Source organism: Oncorhynchus kisutch, linkage group LG9, assembly GCF_002021735.2.
Source record: "Oncorhynchus kisutch isolate 150728-3 linkage group LG9, Okis_V2, whole genome shotgun sequence".
Classification (NCBI taxonomy): domain Eukaryota; kingdom Metazoa; phylum Chordata; class Actinopteri; order Salmoniformes; family Salmonidae; genus Oncorhynchus; species Oncorhynchus kisutch.
In genome coordinates, this window is record NC_034182.2 from 37,572,619 (window position 1) to 37,592,173 (window position 19,555).

Consider the following 19,555-nt stretch of genomic DNA (forward strand, 5'->3'; position numbering starts at 1 on the left):
GGCATCCTCTCTGTTCTAGGTCCTAGTCTGTTGTGGATGACCTCCTCTCTGGTCTGGGTCCTAGTCTGTTGTGGATGACCTCCTCTCAGTATCAAGCTGAAGGAGCAGGGGTTACCTGCAGACATCAAAGTGACATGGAAAAAGCAGCCTGATGGGAAGGTCTTCCACAAGGAGGAAGAGGGGTCTCCCAAGAAAGAAGAGGAGGAGAAGAAGATGAAGAGGATGATGACAAAGTGAGAACTCTAGTTATGTAAAACGTTCTCCTTTAATTTATCTTTTTTAGTTATATTAATTATCTGTACTGGGATGTATTTTCTGAACCTAATTAAATGTGTTTTATTAGACTTAAATTGTTTAAGTATAAACATCAATAGTGTTTTATCATGAGATGTTGTTATTGATAATTTTCTTGACTTGGTTGTTTTATTACAGGGTTTGTTCTCAAGACAGACATTTCACACATCATGTCTGTAAATGAGTTATTTGTAGTTATGTTGATATACAGGGCTGAGAAAGAGTATTTGTCTCCTTTCTAATGTTCTCAACTTTTACAGATTTAAGATGAAGAAAGAGATCTTCAAAGAAAACAGAATATTAGATAAAGGGAACCTGAGTGAACAAATAACACAACAATTACATACTTATTTAATTTATTTCATAAACAAAGTTATGTAACATCCAATGTTCATGTGTGAAAAATTAATTGCCCCATTACACTCAATAACTGGTTGTCACACCTTTAGCTGCAATGACTCCAACCAAGCGCTTCCTGAAGTTGTTGATCAGTATTTCACGTCGCTGTGGAGCATTTTTGGCCCACTCTTCCACCTAGAACTGCTTAAACTCAGCGAGTTTTCAAGGATGAACTTTGAAGTCCTGCCACAACATCTCAATTGGGATCATTAGGTCTGGAGATTGACTAGGTCATTCCAAAACTTCAAATGTGTTGCTTTTGAACCATTTTCATGTAGACTTGATTGTGTGTTTTGGATCAATGTCTTGCTGCATGACTCTCTTCAGCTCACAGATGGATGGCCTGACATTCTCCTGTAGAATTCTCTTATACTGAGCAGATCTCATGGTTCCTTCTATTAAGGCAAGTCGTCCAGGTTCTGAGGCAGCAATGCATCCCCTTTACTGATGAATGCAGTGTTTGGTTTTTGCCAGGCGAAATCGGACCCATGTCGTCTAAAAACAAATGTTGTTATTGAATTTTTACCCCTTTTTCTCCCCAATTTCGTGGTATCCAATTTGTTTTAGTAATTACGATCTTGTCTCATCGCTACTACTCCCGTACGGGCTCCGGAGAGACGAATGTTGAAAGTCATGCGTCCTCCGATACACAACCCAACCAAGCCGCACTGCTTCTTAACACAGCGCGCATCCAACCCGGAAGCCAGCCGCACCAATGTGTCGGAGGAAAAAGCCGCACCAATGTGTCGGAGGAAACACAGTGCACCTGGCATCCTTGGTTAGCGTGCACTGCGACCGCCACAGGAGTCGCTGGTGCGCGATGAGTCAAGGATATCCCTACCGGCCAAGCCCTCCCTAACCCGGATGGTGCTGGGCCAATTGTGCGTCGCCCCACGGACCTCCTGGTCGCGGCCGGTTGCGACAGAGCCTGGGAGCGAACCCAGAGTCTCTGGTGGCACAGCGGGCGCTGCAGCGCCCTTCACCACTTCACCACAAAAAATAAATAAAAAAATTATACATCTGTCGATAAAACCTTCTTCCAAGAGTCTTGATGTGTAATGCAATGCGTACAGGCGGCAGAGAAGTCAGGCACAGGAGAGTGTTTAATAAACATAAACCTCCGTCAACAGAACAATACAATAAATGGGTCAAACAAAACCTGGTCAACACCAGCATACCGTACATAGGCACTACAAGAAACAATTACCGACAAGGACATGAGGGGGAACAGAGAGTTAAATACACAACAAGTATTTGATGGAATTGGAACCAGGTGTGATGGAAGACAAGACAAAACCAATGGAAAATGAAAAGTGGATCGGCGATGGCTGGAAGGTCGGTGACGTCGACTGCCGAACGCCGCCCAAACAACGAGAGGGACCAACTCCGGCGGAAGTCGTGACATGATGATCATCCAGTTGCTTCCAGGTGCTTTTTCGGAAACTTTAGTCAACTTTTTGGACTAGATGGGTCCCATTGTGTTTGTTGAAAACCAAACACTGCATTCCACAGTAAAACACTTCATATCAATCGTCAAGCATGGTGGTGGCAGTGTGATGGTTTGAGGATGCTTTGCTGAGTTACAGCAGTTCTGCGTGGAAGAGTGGGCCAAAATTCCTCCACAGCAATGTGAGAGACTGATCAACAACTACAGGAAGTGTTTGGTTGCAGTCATTAGATCTAAAGGTGGAACAACCAATTATTGAGTGTAAAGGGGCAATTACTTTTTCACACAGGGGACTTGGATGTTGCATAACTTTGTTAATTAAATAGACAAAATAAGTATAAATATGGTTTGTTATTTTGCAAACTCAGATTCCCTTTATCTCATTTTAGGTTTTGGTTGAAGATCTAATAACATTCAGTATAACATTTTTGCAAAAATAGAGAATATCAGAAAGGGGGTAAATACTTTTTCACAGCACTGTGAGTATCAATGTGTTTTTCTGATTGGAATGTAACTTTCTTTAATTGAAATGTATTTAGACCACAGTTTACATACTGCATAGTAAATGTATTCTCAGCATGTTTTTTATTGGTTAATGAAGATGTCTTTACTGATGATCAAGTAAATACCTGTTGCAGATTGACAGTATCAGTCTAGAGTTGTGATTCTTCAAGTTTCAACCTAATATAATTTTAATGTTTATTTGACACATTTCACCTTGATGATAAAGACATCTAGACATAATGTGTAATCAACTCCTCTCTTCAGGACTCTGATACACTGGTACCAGTTAGAACCATGTCCTGCTGACCAGAGCTTTAGTTACATTTTACCTTGATGATAAAGACATCTAGACATAATGTGTAATCAACTCCTCTCTTCAGGACTCTGATACACTGGTACCAGTTAGAACCATGTCCTGCTGACCAGAGCTTTAGTTACATTTTGCATAACTTCCTCAAATTAGACAGAGGGGAACTTTACCACATCAACCAGACCCAGGATATTTCCTGGAACACACAATGATGTGACATCAGTAATGAACCTGGTCTCAGATCTGTTTGTGGCCTCTTGCCAACTCTCATGTGTGTTGTGGTGCTGTGTGGCTCAGTTTGTAGAGCATCGTGCTTTTGTCACGGCAGACGAAAGAAGTAGACCAAGGTGCAGCTTGGTGAGCGTACATTTTCCTTTTATTTAAATGTCGCCAACAAAACACTTCACTTCGGCTATACAGCCTCTAACAAAGTTAACTTCCCACACTGAAAGGAGGGAAAAAGTTCTACCTAAGTATGATTCCCAATCAGAGACAACAATAGACAGTTGTCCCTGATTGAGAACCATACCTGGCCAAAACATAGAATGCCCACCCCACATCACACTCTCACCTAAACAAATAGAGAAATAAAACGTCTCTCTAAGGTCAGGGCGTGATAGTACCCCCCCCCCCAAAGGTGCGAATTCCGGCCACAAAAACTGAACCTATAGGGGGTAGTCTGGGTGGGATTCTATCCACGGTGGCGGCTATGGTGCGGGACGTAGACCCCTCTCCACCTCTGGCTCACCCCGCTTTGGTGGCGCCTCTGGTGTGGGTAACCTCACTGCCGACCCCGGACTGGGGACCCTCTCTGCGGGCCCCGGAATGGGGACCCTCGTTGCTGGCCCTGGACTGGGGACCCTCGTTGTGGGCTCCGGACTGGGCACCCTCGCTGCGGGCCCTGGACTGCGCACCCTCGCTGCGGGCCTCGGACTGGGCACCCTCGTTGAGGACCCCGGACTGGGCACCCTCGTTGCGGGCCCCGGAATGGGGACCCTCGTTGCTGGCCCCGGACTGGGGACCCTCGTTGCAGGCTCCGGACGGGCACCCTCGTTGCGGGCCCTGGACTGGGCACCCTCGTTGCGGGCCCCGGACTGGAGGGCGTTGCTGGAGGGAGGAGACCTACAGGAGGCCTGGTCCTTAGGGGAGGCAGAGGATGAACCGGGCTGTGGGGGAGCACTGGAGATCTCGTGCGCAGCCGTGGCACCACTCCTCCAGGCTGAATGCCCACTTTAGCCCCAGCACCTCCAGAGGGCAGGCACAGGTCGAACCAGGCTGTGGGGGAACACTGGAGATCTAGTGCTTGACACTTGCACCTCTCCACTTGGCTGAATGCCCACTTTAGCCCAGCACGGGCGGCGCGCAGGCATAGGACGCACTGAACAGTCCCAGCGGACCGGAAACACAGTGCGCAGAGCCGGCGCAGGATACCCTGGGCCAAAACGGCACACCGTAGACCAAGCACGCTGAGCTGCTACAATCTGCCCTGGCTGGATGCCCACTCTCGTGTGGCACTTGCGGAGGGCTGGCATATAGCGCACCGGGCTATGAGCGCGCCCTGGAGACACTGGGCGCTTTACCGCATAACACCTGACCAGTCCCACGCTGCTTCCGGTAAGCACAGGGTGTTGCCTCAGGTCTATAGCCTGACTCCGCCAATCTCCCCCACATTTTTTTGGGGGGGCTGCCTCTTGTGCCTGCTTTGCTGACTTGCTTCATATCGCAGCCTCTCAGCTTTAGCTGCCTCCAGTTCCTCTTTCGGACAGCGATATTACCTAGCCTGCCTCCAGGGTCCCGTCCAGGATTTCCTCCCAAGTCCACGAATCCTGAACCCTCTGTTCCTCCATACCACGCTGCTTGGTCCGCTTGTGGTGGGTAGTTCTGTAACAGTCGTCTGATGAAGAAGGATTGGACCAAAGCACAGCGTGGTAAGTTCTACTTGTGTGATGGTGGCAAACACATCTGATTAGCTGTCTGATTGGTATTGCCTCTGTTCCTGTTTTTATGTTCCTTCTGTACATGTCATTTCCTGATCTCCAACCACAAAGCAACTCTCAAAGCACTAAGGAATCCCTTTCAATTCCAATAGTGACATCATTTAGGTGATTTAGGGCCCTAAGCATTGACCCCATGAGAACCTGCTCATCTCACTCCCACCTGCCTCTCAACCTCCCCATGTTCAGTAACAGACCTGTAAAAACCACAAACAAAGGGATGGAGAATTTGATGCGATGCTACTGAAATAGCTTTTATAGTCATTCTTTACAACATAGTCGTTTTTTCCAAAAGGAATTGAACGTAGAAAGTAGAACTCTCTCTCTCTCTCTCTCTCTCTCTCTCTCTCTCTCTCTCTCTCTCTCTCTCTCTCTCTCTCTCTCTCTCTCCATATACTTTATTGTCCTTCAATCTTTATGCAAACTATTTTGACCTCAATGGAAGAGATCATGGTAATAGAAACCTGACAGGACCTATTTTACATCACGGACAGCGACGCTCACCACTAAAGGGACTGTTAGCCTAACAACAACAACATAGACAGAGTTCAGGCTTTTTGTTATGCTTTGCAAAAGAGGCACACGGACACACACACGCACACACACGCAGTTTTGTATTGCTATCCTTGTGGGGACCAAACAATTGATTCCCATCCAAAATCCTATTCTCCCTAAATCTAACCCTACATATGAACAGTAACCCTAAACCTAATAATAACCTCTAAACTGTACCCCAAACACATAACCCTAAACCTGTACCTAACCGTAACTCCTATCCCTAAACCTACCGTAACCCCTAACCCTAACCTTAATCTCAACCCTAACTCCTAAACCTAACTGTAACCCCTAACCTTATCCTAACCCTAACCCTAACTCCTAACCTTATCCTAACCCTAACCCTAACCCTAACCCCTATCCCTAAACCTAACCGTAACCCCTAACCCTAACCTTATCCTAACCCTAACCCCTATCCCTATCCCTAAACCTAACCGTAACCCCTAACCCTAACCTTATCATAACCCTAACCTTAACCCTAACTCCTAACCCTAACCTTATCCTAACCCTAACCATAACCCCTAACCCTAACCTTATCCTAACCGTAACCCCTAACCCTAACCTTATCCTAACCCTAACCCTAACCCCTAACCCTAACCTTAATCCTAACCCTAATCCTAACCGTAACCCCTAACCCTAATCCTAACCCTAACCCTAACCCTAACCCTAACCCCTAAACCTAACTGTAACCCCTAGCCCTAACCTTAATCCTAACCCTAACTCCTAATCCTAACCGTAACCCCTAACCCTAACCCTAATCCTAACCCTAACCCTAACTCCTAATCCTAACCGTAACCCCTAAACCTAACTGTAACCCCTAACCCTAACCTTAAACCTAACCCTAACTCCTAATCCTAACCGTAACCCCTAACCCTAACCTTAATCCTAAACCTAACTGTAATCCCTAACCTTAATCCTAACCATAATTGTAACCCTTACCCCATATCTTACCCCGATACCTAAAATAGCATTTTTCCTTGTGGGGATGGGCAAAATGTCCGCAATTGTCCGAATGATCCATGTTTAGCTATCCTTGTGAGAGATTCCCTACAAGGATAGTTTAGCAAAAAAAACAAACACACACACTGAAACAAAATGAATGAGTGATAGAGTGTAGCACTGGTAAAGTGACAGAAACAAACACGGACAAGGTGAGAGAAAGATGTCATGTCTTTCTGAGAGAGATGGAGAGGGAGAAAAAGAGAGAGGGGGAGAACACAGATAGAGGAACAGATGAAGAGAGTGTGAAAGGGAAGGAGAGGGTCCTAAATAAAGAGGGACCAGATGAGAGAGGAGGGAGAGAGAGAGAGAGAGAGAGAGATGTGGTCACTTCTCAGAGGCTCTTTGTCTTTTGCTGTGTGAACAGGTTACTCATTGGTGCTGCGGTCATCCCCCTCTTCAAAAGGGGGGACGCTCTTGACCCAAACTGCTACAGACCAATATATATCCTACCCTGCCTTTCTAAGGTCTTTGAAAGCCAGGTCAACAAACAGATTACCGATCATTTCGAATCCCACCATACCTACTCCGCTATGCAATCTGGTTTCAGAGCTGGTCATTGGTGCACCTCAGCCACGCACAAGGTCTTAAACGATATCTTAACCGACATCAATAAGAAACAATACTGTGCAGCCGTATTCATTGACCTGACCAAGGCTTTCGACTCTGTCAATCACCACATCCTCATCGGCAGACTCGACAGCCTTGGTTTCTCAAATTACTGCCTCGCCTGGTTCACCAACTACTTCTCAGATAGAGTTCAGTGTGTCAAATCGTAGGGTCTGTTGTCCGGGCCACTGGCAGTCTCTATGGGGGTGCCACAGGGTTCAATTTTTGGACCAAATCTCTTCTCTGTACACATCAATGATGTCGCTCTTGCTGCTGGTGAGTCTCTGATCCACCTCTACGCAGACGACACCATTCTGTATACTTCTGGCCCTTCTTTGGACACTGTGTTAACAACCCTTCAGGCGAACTTCAATGCCATACAACTCTCCTTCCGTGGCCTAAATACAAATAAAACTAAATGCATGCTCTTCAACCGATCGCTGCTGTCACGATCGTCGTAAGGAGCAGACCAAAATGCAGCCTGGTATGTGTTCATGATGATTTTTTAATTAAAGAAAGCACTGAACACTGAATACAAACTATACAAAACAATAAAGGAATAACGACCGTGAAGCTATAATGAGAACTGTGCTGAACACAAGCAACGAACATAGACAATCACCCACAACCCACAATGACAAAACAGGCTACCTAAATATGGCTACCAATCAGAGACAATGACTAACACCTGCCTCTGATTGAGAACCATATCAGGCCAAACACAGAAACAGACAAACTAGACATCCAACATAGAATGCCCACTCAGATCACACCCTGACCAAACAAAACATAGAAACATACAAAGCAAACTATGGTCAGGGTGTGACAGCTGCCTGCACCTGCCCGCCTGTCCAACATCACTACTGTGGACAACTACAAATACCTGTTTCTGAACTTTGACAAAACGCTCAGCTGGTTTCCCTGGCTATGTCCAACCCTGTTGCCATAGTGATAGATGTTACGTGCCATCTGTTTGTTTGAGTAAGATAATAACTTTATGAGAATGTCTACTCCTTTTTGCATACCCCTGTTTGGAAACAGAATATGAAAAACAAATTCAAATCAATGAGAATCAGTTTAAGATGTATATAGGACCAAGCAAGGGAGACAGACACAGAAGGAGAGAGAGATCTGGAGAGAGCAAGATAGACGGAGCGAGACAGAGTTTCCTACAAACAACAGGTGAGGCCATGTTTAAAATGTATAATATTTTTAGCATTAATGTAGAGAAATGAATGTAACCCAGTTTTTTTTCAATTATTCTGGTTACATTTCAGATGTAATTGGTACCTTTTGAAATCTCTTGGAACACAACTCTAAACTGAGTGTAGGAGTCTCTGATCACATCTTTAGCCATATTTCCATTGAATTTCACACTGATGGAAACTTCTTTGTACCTCACCCTCCTAATCTCAGGTCAGTTAGATGTGATTGTGTTTGTACGTGTGTGTGACACGTGTGTGTGTTTGCTTGCACAATTTGGTGTACCACGTGCAAAGATGCATAGATGATTGTGGTTGCTGGATAAAATGTCTGTCATGAATCATTATTCTCTTCGCAGGGTTCTACACACCTTCCTCGTGTCTTATTTGTCAGTATCACGTCATAAACATAGAGAAGACCTGGACTGATGCCCAGAGTTACTGCAGAGCACATTACACTGATCTGGCTACAGTAGATGACATGGAGGACCTGAACAGGCTGATTACCAGTGTCAGTAGTTCTAATTACTGGTTCTGGATCGGACTGAAGAAGGGAGACTCCATGAAGTGGAACTGGTCTCTGGCAGACAGACGTTTCTACAGAGAGGGGGAGACTGAGTTCAGAAACTGGGACACTGGGACACCCCAAAATGGCAACTGTGTTTTTATGAGGACAGCTGGGTCGTGGAACAACGCCTCCTGTGATGACCAGCATCACTTCATCTGTTATGATGGTGAGTGTTTACATTTTATTTTTTTTATTTTTTATTTCACCTTTATTTAACCAGGTAGGCTAGTTGAGAACAAGTTCTCATTTGCAACTGCGACCTGGCCAAGATAAAGCATAGCAGTGTGAGCATACAACAAAGAGTTACACATGGAGTAAACAATTAACAAGTCAATAACACAGTAGAAAACAAAGGGGGGGGTCTATATACAATGTGTGCAAAAGGCATGAGGAGGTAGGCAAATAATTACAATTTTGCAGAATAACACTGGAGTGATAAAAGAACAGATGGTCATGTACAGGTAGAGATATTGGTGTGCAGAAGAGCAGAAAAGTAAATAAATAAAAACAGTATGGGGATGAGGTAGGTGAAAAGGGTGGGCTATTTACCAATAGACTATGTACAGCTGCAGCGATCGGTTAGCTGCTCAGATAGCTGATGTTTGAAGTTGGTGAGGGAGATAAAAGTCTCCAACTTCAGCGATTTTTGCAATTCGTTCCAGTCACAGGCAGCAGAGTACTGGAACGAAAGGCGGCCAAATGAGGTGTTGGCTTTAGGGATGATCAGTGAGATACACCTGCTGGAGCGCGTGCTACGGATGGGTGTTGCCATCGTGACCAGTGAGCTGAGATAAGGCGGAGCTTTACCTAGCATAGACTTGTAGATGACCTGGAGCCAGTGGGTCTGGCGACGAATATGTAGCGAGGGCCAGCCGACTAGAGCATACAAGTCGCAGTGGTGGGTGGTATAAGGTGCTTTAGTGACAAAACGGATGGCACTGTGATAGACTGCATCCAGTTTGCTGAGTAGAGTGTTGGAAGCCATTTTGTAGATGACATCGCCGAAGTCGAGGATCGGTAGGATAGTCAGTTTTACTAGGGTAAGCTTGGCGGCTTGAGTGAAGGAGGCTTTGTTGCGGAATAGAAAGCCGACTCTTGATTTGATTTTCGATTGGAGATGTTTGATATGAGTCTGGAAGGAGAGTTTGCAGTCTAGCCAGACACCTAGGTACTTATAGACGTCCACATATTCTAGGTCGGAACCATCCAGGGTGGTGATGTTAGTCGGGCATGCAGGTGCAGGCAGCGACCGGTTGAAAAGCATGCATTTGGTTTTACTAGCGTTTAAGAGCAGTTGGAGGCCACGGAAGGAGTGTTGTATGGCATTGAAGCTTGTTTGGAGGTTAGATAGCACAGTGTCCAAAGACGGGCCGAAAGTATATAGAATGGTGTCTACTAATGATGAAGCCTGTTCTAAGTGCTGGGGCTGCCATTGAGTTGAAACATAGACTCATGATAGCTTTAAGTTGTTAATCAGTTATTGATCTGTTATCAAATCAATGACACCATGTACTATAGATGATCATTAGATGATGTTTCACTGGATATTTGTATTGATTATTACATTTGACTTTTGCAGGAAAACAAGTCACCAACCAAACATACGTCTTAATTCAGGAGAACAAGACCTGGATAGATGCTCAGAGTTACTGCAGACAGTATCACACAGACCTGGTCAGTGTGAGAAACCAGACTGAGAACACAGAGATAAATAAGAAGATATCACTGAGGGGACTTCCTGTGTGGATCGGTCTGTTTCTAGACTCCTGGAGATGGTCAGACCAGAGTGACTCCTCATTCAGAAACTGGTTGCCAGGATGGCTTTCAACAGAACAGAGATACAACTGCACTCTCGTGCATTCTAATCCTTCTTCTTCAAATCATGTGTGACGATCCTCCCACTCTGTCTGCCGTATTCTGTCTTTGTTCTTGTTTCCTTATTAGGATGCCGATGGGTGGAGTTGGGAGGGTCGTCAGCTTCATGGGAAACACCTAGGCCATGTGTCTCCCAGGATAAATATACCTCTTCCACATTCATGGAAGAGACTCTCTCCATGCAGACACCTTTGTAGATTGTGTTGTGGTTCTTGGTGGCCTTTTGTTTGTTTGCTTTGGCACCTTTCAACACCCTGCATTATCACATTCATGCATGCAAAACATTCACTTACACTACTGATTACTGATTACACACACCATTGTATATTTTCCTTAGTTGCTTTAGTTAATAAATATATATTTTGTTACTCCTTATCTCCACGTTGTCTCCCTTTGTTACGGGCTTTGAGCCGGTTCGTGACACATGCGAGAATGAGAAATCATCCCTCTGATGACACCTTTCCTTTCATCTGCTCCGGTAAGTTACCGTTTTCTCCACCTGATCTACCTGATACTATGATGACAGGAGAACTCTAATGTTGCCCCCGTGATTCACTACTGTCATTGTGGGATTTTATTCTCTTCTTGGCATAGCTGTGGAGACCACAATGACTACAACGACCACGACTACCCCCCTGCCCACGACCACGACTAGCCCCCTGCTCACGACCACGACTACCCCCATGCCCACCACCACGACTACCCCCCTGCCCACCACCACGACTACCCCCCTGCTCACGACCATGACTATCCCCCTGCCCCTGACCACGACTACCCCCCTGCCCACAACCACGACTACCCCCCTGCCCACGACCACGACTACTCCCCTGTCCACCACCATAACTACCCCCCTGCCCACCACCATAACTACCCCCCTGCCCACCACCATAACTACCCCCATGCCCACAACCATGACTACCCCCCTGCCCACGACCACGACTACCCCCCTGCCCACCACCATAACTACCCCCATGCCCACGACCACGACTACCCCCCTGCCCACCACCATAACTACCCCCATGCCCACGACCACGACTACCCCCCTTCCCACGACCACGACTACCCTCCTGCCCACCACCATAACTACCCCCATGCCCACGACCATGACTACCCCCCTGCCCACGACCACGACTACCCCCCTGCTCATGACCACGACTACCCCCATGCCCACCACCACGACTACCCCCCTGCCCACCACCACGACTACCCCCCTGCTCACGACCACGACTATCCCCCTGCCCACGACCACGACTACCCCCCTGCCCACAACCACGACTACCCCCCTGCCCACAACCACGACTACCCCCCTGCCCACAACCACGACTACCCCCCTGCCCACCACCATAACTACCCCCCTGCCCACCACCATGACTACCCCCCTGCTCACGACCATGACTATCCCCCTGCCCACGACCATGACTACCCCCCTGCCCACGACCATGACTACCCCCCTGCCCACGACCACGACTACCCCCCTGCCCACGACCACGACTACCCCCCTGCCCACGACAACGACTACCCCCCTGCCCAAGACCACGACTACCCCCCTGCCCACGACCACGACTACCCCCCTGCCCATGACCACGACTACCCCCCTGCCCACGACCACGACTACCCCCCTGCCCATGACCACAACTACCCCCCTGCCCACGACCATGACTACCCCCATGCCCACAACCAAGAAAGCTCAACTGAAGAGACAGGTGGTGAGAGTGAAGATGACCCCAAAGGATCAAAATCTGAACCTCAGAGATCCTGCTGTTCAGGACGCCATCTTACAAGAGGTCAGTTTCCCCCTGTTCATGAAGAACCAACTCAGTAATGATGCAAACTCTACAGATCACCTCTCTGGTCTGGATCCTAGTCTGTTGTAGATGACCTCTTCTCTGGTCTGGGTCCTAGTCTGTTGGTGGATGACCTCCTTTCTGATCTGGGTCCTAGTCTGTTGTGAATGACCTCCTCTCTGATTTGGGTCTTAGTCTGGTGTGGATGATGTTTTATCCTGGCTGTGACCCCACTCTCCGAAGGTGTCTCAGGGAGAGTGGAATTAGCAAAAACACATTTCCAATTCACACACTCGTACATGTGTGAAATTGTCACGCCTGCTCCTGCTCTTCCCCTCTGGCGCTTGAGGGTCGCCAGTATCCCCAGCATTACTCACACCTGCCTTCCCCCGTCACGAGCAATCAGCGATTATTGGACTCACCTGGACTTAATCACCTCTGTCATCTCCCCTATATCTGTCTGTTCCCCTGCTCTGTTCCCTGCTTCAGCATTGATTGTCGTCTGTCTTTGTATACCAGTGTGCTCACGCTGTTCCTGTCTTGTTCCATGTTTACTCAAATCAAATCACATTTATTTATATAGCCCTTCGTACATCAGCTGATATCTCAAAGTGCTGTACAGAAACCCAGCCTAAAACCCCAAACAGCAAGCAATGCAGGTGTAGAAACACGGTGGCTCGGAAAAAATCCCTAGAAAGGCCAAAACCTAGGAAGAAACCTAGAGAGGAACCAGGCTATGTGGGGTGGCCAGTCCTCTTCTGGCTGTGCCGGGTGGAGATTATAACAGACCATGGCCAAGATGTTCAAATGTTCATAAATGACCAGCATGGTCGTATAATAATAAGGCAGAACAGTTGAAACTGGAGCAACTGGAGCAGAAAGAGGAACCAGGCTATGTGGGGTGGCCAGTCCTCTTCTGGCTGTGCCGGGTGGAGATTATAACAGACCATGGCCAAGATGTTCAAATGTTCATAAATGACCAGCATGGTCGTATAATAATAAGGCAGAACAGTTGAAACTGGAGCAGCAGCACAATCAGATGGACTGGGGACAGCAAGGAGTCATCATGTCAGGTAGTCCTGGGGCATGGTCCTAGGGCTCAGGTCCTCCGAGAGAGAGAAAAAAAAGAGAATTAGAGAGAGCATATGTGGGGTGGCCAATCCTCTTCTGGCTGTGCCGGGTGGAGATTATAACAGGACATGGCCAAGATGTTCAAATGTTCATAAATGATCAGCATGTTCGAATAATAAGAAGGCAGAACAGTTGAAACTGGAGCAGCAGCACGGCCAGGTGGACTGGGGACAGCAAGGAGTCATCATGTCAGGTAATCCTGGGGCATGGTCCTAGGGCTCAGGTCCTCCTCCGAGAGAAGGAGAGAATTAGAGAACGCACACTTAGATTCACATAGGACACCGAATAGGACAGGAGAAGTACTCCAGATATAACACACTGACCCTAGCCCCCCGACACATAAACTACTGCAGCATAAATACTGGAGGCTGAGACAGGAGGGGTCAGGAGACACTGTGGACCCATCCGAGGACACCCCCGGACAGGGCCAAACAGGAAGGATATAACCCCACCCACTTTGCCAAAGAACAGCCCCCACACCACTAGAGGGATATCTTCAACCACCAACTTACCATCCTGAGACAGGGCCGAGTATAGCCCACAAAGATCTCCGCCATGGCACAACCCAAGGGGGGGCGCCAACCCAGACAGGATGACCACATCAGTGAATCAACCCACTCAGGTGACGCACCCCTTCCAGGGACGGCATGAGAGGGCCCCAGTAAGCCAGTGACTCAGCCCCTATAATAGGGTTAGAGGCAGAGAATCCCAGTGGAAAGAGGGGAACCGGCCAGGCAGAGACAGCAAGGGCGGTTCGTTTCTCCAGAGCCTTTCCGTTCACCTTCCCACTCCTGGGCCAGACTACACTCAATCATATGACCCACTGAAGAGATGAGTCTTCAGTAAAGACTTAAAGGTTGAGACCGAGTTTGCGTCTCTGACATGGGTAGGCAGACCATTCCATAAAAATTGAGCTCTATAGGAGAAAGCCCTGCCTCCAGCTGTTTGCTTAGAAATTCTAGGGACAATTAGGAGGCCTGCGTCTTGTGACCGCAGCGTACGTGTAGGTATGTACGGCAGGACCAAATCAGAGAGATAGGTAGGAGCAAGCCCATGTAATGCTTTGTAGGTTAGCAGTAAAACCTTGAAATCAGCCCTTGCTTTGACAGGAAGCCAGTGTAGAGAGGCTAGCACTGGAGTAATATGGTCAAATTTTTGGGTTCTAGTCAGGATTCTAGCAGCCGTATTTAGCACCAACTGAAGTTTATTTAGTGCTTTATCCGGGTAGCCGGAAAGTAGAGCATTGCAGTAGTCTAACCTAGAAGTGACAAAAGCATGGATTAATTTTTCTGCATCATTTTTGGACAGAAAGTTTCTGATTTTTGCAATGTTACGTAGATGGAAAAAAGCTGTCCTTGAAATGGTCTTGATATGTTCTTCAAAAGAGAGATCAGGGTCCAGAGTTATGCCGAGGTCCTTCACAGTTTTATTTGAGACGACTGTACAACCATTAAGATTAATTGTCAGATTCAACAGAAGATCTCTTTGTTTCTTGGGACCTAGAACAAGCATCTCTGTTTTGTCCGAGTTTAAAAGTAGAAAGTTTGCAGCCATCCACTTCCTTATGTCTGAAACACATGCTTCTAGCAAGGGCAATTTTGGGGCTTCACCATGTTTCATTGAAATGTACAGCTGTGTGTCATCCGCATAGCAGTGAAAGTTAACATTATGTTTTCGAATAACATCCCCAAGAGGTAAAATATATAGTGAAAACAATAGTGGTCCTAAAACGGAACCTTGAGGAACACCGAAATGTACAGTTGATTTGTCAGAGGACAAACCATTCACAGAGACAAACTGATATCTTTCCGACAGATAAGATCTAAACCAGGCCAGAACTTGTCCGTGTAGACCAATTTGGGTTTCCAATCTCTCCAAAAGAATGTGGTGATCGATGGTATCAAAAGCAGCACTAAGGTCTAAGCACTAAGCACTACTCCTAATTAAATGTTGACTCCCGGTACCTGCTTCTCGATTCCAGCGTTGGACTTTACAGAATGCTGAAACCCCCAAATGAAGCATCTCTGGGTGCTGGCTTTCTGGTTAGTGGTGGCGTCGTGTCCGGGGGCCGCCACCGATGGAACCGGAGGTGCCTAAGCCAGTTCGTCTGGCTGTCACGACGAAGCTGGCTCGAGCAGTTCCTTGCCCCGGTTGGCTCGGAAGGCGCCAATCCCACGTCAGGCCTCAGTCGGATCGTCAGGTTTTTCACCCAGCCGGCTCTTCAGGCTGGTACGCCTTCTCCGGATCATTGACTTCCCACACCTCAGCGGTATCGACAGGCCTTCCTGCCTCAGCCAGATTGTCAGGCTCCTATGCCTCAGCCGGCTCACCAGACTCTCATGCCTCTGCCGGTTCGTCGGGATATCACACCCAGCCGGCTTGTACCGTGCCCGTGCCTCGGCCAGCCCGTCAGGCTCGCCCAGGCACTGTCATGCCTTCTCCCACTCTTACCCCCTGGCGCTCGAGGGCGCCAGGCTCCCCAGCATTACGCACTCCTGCTATCGTCATTACGCACACCTGCCTTTCCTCGTCAGGCGCATCAGCAATTATTGGACTCAACTGGACTTATGTCAACACTGTCATTACCTCCCCTATACAGAGGGGCAAAAAAGTATTTAGTCAGCCACCAATTGTGCAAGTTCTCCCACTTAAAAAGATGAGAGAGGCCTGTAATTTCCATCATAGGTACACTTCAAATATGACAGATTTTTTATGAATTTATTTGCAAATTATGGTGGAAAATAAGTATTTGGTCAATAACAAAAGTTTATATACCCTTTGTTGGCAATGACAGAGGTCAAATGTAAGTCTTCACAAGGTTTTCACACACTATTGCTGGTATTTTGGCCCATTCCTCCATGCAGATCTCCTCTACTAGAGCAGTGATGTTTTGGGGCTGTTGCTGGGCAACACAGACTTTCAACTCCCTCCAAAGAGTTTCTATGGGGTTGAGATCTGGAGATTGGCTAGGCCACTCCAGGACCTTGAAATGCTTCTTATGAAGCCCCTCCTTCGTTGCCCAGGCGGTGTGTTTGGGATCATTGTCATGCTGAAAGACCCAGCCACGTTTCATCTTCAATGCCCTTGCTGATGGAAGGAGGTTTTCACTCAAAATCTCACGATACATGGCCAAAATCTCACGATATGGATCAGTCGTCATGGTCCCTTTGCAGAAAAACATTTCCTCATAATTGCTCCCACAGTCGATTTCTTCAAACCAAGCTGCTTACCTATTGCAGATTCAGTCTTCCCAGCCTGGTGCAGGTCTACAGTTTTGTTTCTGGTGTCCTTTGATAGCTCTTTGGTCTTGGCCATAGTGGAGTTTGGAGTGTGACTGTTTGAGGTTGTGGACAGGTGTCTTTTATACTGATAACAAGTTCAAACAGGTGCCATTAATACAGGTAACGAGTGGTGGACAGAGGAGCCTCTTAAAGAAGAAGTTACAGGTCTGTGAGAGCCAGAAATCTTGATTGTTTGTAGGTGACCAAATACTTATTTTCCACCATAATTTGCAAATAAATTCATAAAAAATCCTACAATGTGATTTTCTGGATTTCTTTTCTAATTTTGTCTGTCATAGTTGAAGTGTACCTATGATGAAAATTACAGGCCTCTCTCATCTTTTTAAGTGAGAGAACTTGCACAATTGGTGGCTGACTAAATACTTTTTTGCCCCACTGTATCTGTCTGTTCCCCTGCTCTGTTCCCTGCTTCAGCATTGATTTTCATCTGTCTTTGTGTACCAGTGTGTTGACTCTGTTCCTGTCTTGTTCCATGTTTGTTCCTAATTAAATGTTGACTCCCGGTACCTGCTTCTCAACTCCAGCGTCGGTCCTTACAGAAATAGGACAAATATGAGCCTTATCTCCTCATAGAGTCAAAGGGTTAAAGTGAAGAACATCTCAATATAGCAGGAAGGATTGGTAGTTGTAGATCTTTACAATGAGTAATACAAAGTGAAATATTGTGGGTCTCTGTATGAGTGTGTTTCTCCAGATAAGAGACAAGCTGAAGGAGCAGGGGTTACCTGCAGACATCAAAGTGACATGGAAAAAGCAGCCTGATGGGAAGGTCTTCCACAAGGAGGAAGAGGGGTCTCCCAAGAAAGAAGAGGAGGAGAAGAAGATGAAGAGGATGATGACAAAGAGAGAACTCTAATTATGTCAAATGTTCTCCTAACTTTTCTCTTTTTTTAAATTTAGATTAATTATTTGTACTGGGATGTATTTTCTGAACCTAATTCAATGTGTTTAATTAAATAAATTGTTTAAGTATAAACATTAATAGTTTATCTTGAGATGTTTTTCTTGATAATTTTCTTGACTTGGTTGTTTTATTACAGGGTTTGTTCTCAAGACAGACATTTCACACATCATGTCTGTAAATGAGTTATTTGTAGTTATGTTGATATTCAGGGCTGTGAAAAAGTATTTGCCTCCTTTCTAATGTTCTCAACTTTTACAGATTTAAGATGAAGAAAGAGATCTTCAAAGAAAACAGAATATTAGATGAAGGGAACCTGAGTGAACAAATAACACAACAATTACCTACTTATTTCATTTATTTCATAAACAAAGTTATGTAACACCCAATGTTCATGTGTGAAAAATTAATTGCCCCATTACACTCAATAACTGGTTCCTGAAGATGTTGATCAGTATTTCACGTCGCTGTGGAGCATTTTTGGCCCACTCTTCCACCTAGAACTGCTTAAACTCGAGTTTTCAAGGATGAACTTTGAAGTCCTGCCACAACATCTCCATTGGGATCATTAGGTCTGGACATTGACTAGGTCATTCCAAAACTTCAAATGTGTTTCTTTGAACCATTTTCATGTAGACTTGATTGTGTGTTTTGGATCAATGTCTTGCTGCATGACTCTCTTCAGCTCACAGACGGATGGCCTGACATTCTCCTGTAGAATTCTCTGATACTGAGCAGAATTCATGGTTCCTTCTATTAAGGCAAGTCGTCCAGGTTCTGAGGCAGCAATGCATCCCCTTTACTGATGAATGCAGTGGTTTTTGCCAGGCGAAATGGGACCCATGTCGTCGAATTTTTTTGGGTTTGTTGAATTTTTACCCCTTTTTCTCCCCAATTCCGTGGTATCCACTTTGTTTTAGTAATTACTATCTTGTCTCATCGCTACAACTCCCGTACGGGCTCCGGAGAGACGAAGGTTGAAAGTCATGCGTCCTCCGATACACAACCCAACCAAGCCGCACTGCTTCTTAACACAAGGCGCATCCAACCCGGAAGCCAGCCGCACCAATGCGTCGGAGGAAACACCATGCACCTGGCAACCTTGGTTAGTGTGCACTGTGCCCGGCCCGCCACAGGAGTCGCTGGTGCGCGATGAGCCAAGGATATCCCTACCGGCCAAGCTCTCCCTAACCCGGATGATGCTGGGCCAATTGTTCATCGCCCCACGGACCTCGGTCGCGGCCGGTTGCGACAGAGCCTGGGAGCGAACCCAAAGTCTCTGGTGGCACAGCTGGCGCTGCAGCGCCCTTCACCACTTCACCACAAAAAAAACAAAAAAATTATACATCTGTCGATAAAACCTTCTTCCAAGAGTCTTGATGTGTAATGCAATGCGTACAGGCGGCAGAGAAGTCAGGCACAGGAGAGTGTTTACTAAACACAAACCTCCGTCAACAGAACAATACAATAAATGGGTCAAACAAAACCTGGTCGATACCAGCATACCGTGCATAGGTACTACAAGAAACAATTACCCACAAGGACATGAGGGGGAACAGAGGGTTAAATACACAACAAGTATTTGATGGAATTGGAACCAGGTGTGATGGAAGACAAGACAAAACCAATGGAAAATGAAAAGTGGCTCAGGGATGGCTAGAAGGTCGGTGACGTCGACCGC

General features: G+C 46.6%; 2 protein-coding genes across 2 annotated transcripts; both read left to right on the forward strand.

The window, feature by feature from the left end:
• Window positions 1–8,676: 8,676 nt before the first annotated feature.
• Window positions 8,677–10,868, forward strand: LOC116375229 (macrophage mannose receptor 1-like). Its single transcript, XM_031831373.1, has 2 exons — window positions 8,677–9,047; window positions 10,461–10,868. Exons 1-2 carry the CDS (start codon window positions 8,795–8,797, stop codon window positions 10,769–10,771), a joined length of 564 nt encoding a protein of 187 aa, XP_031687233.1. The 5' UTR covers window positions 8,677–8,794; the 3' UTR covers window positions 10,772–10,868.
• A 339-nt stretch (window positions 10,869–11,207) lies between these two features.
• LOC116375236 (histidine-rich glycoprotein-like) lies at window positions 11,208–12,578 on the forward strand. Its single transcript, XM_031831381.1, has 2 exons — window positions 11,208–11,234; window positions 11,412–12,578. The coding sequence occupies exons 1-2, from the start codon at window positions 11,208–11,210 to the stop codon at window positions 12,576–12,578; spliced, it is 1,194 nt and encodes a 397-aa protein (XP_031687241.1).
• The last annotated feature ends 6,977 nt before the right edge of the window (window positions 12,579–19,555 follow it).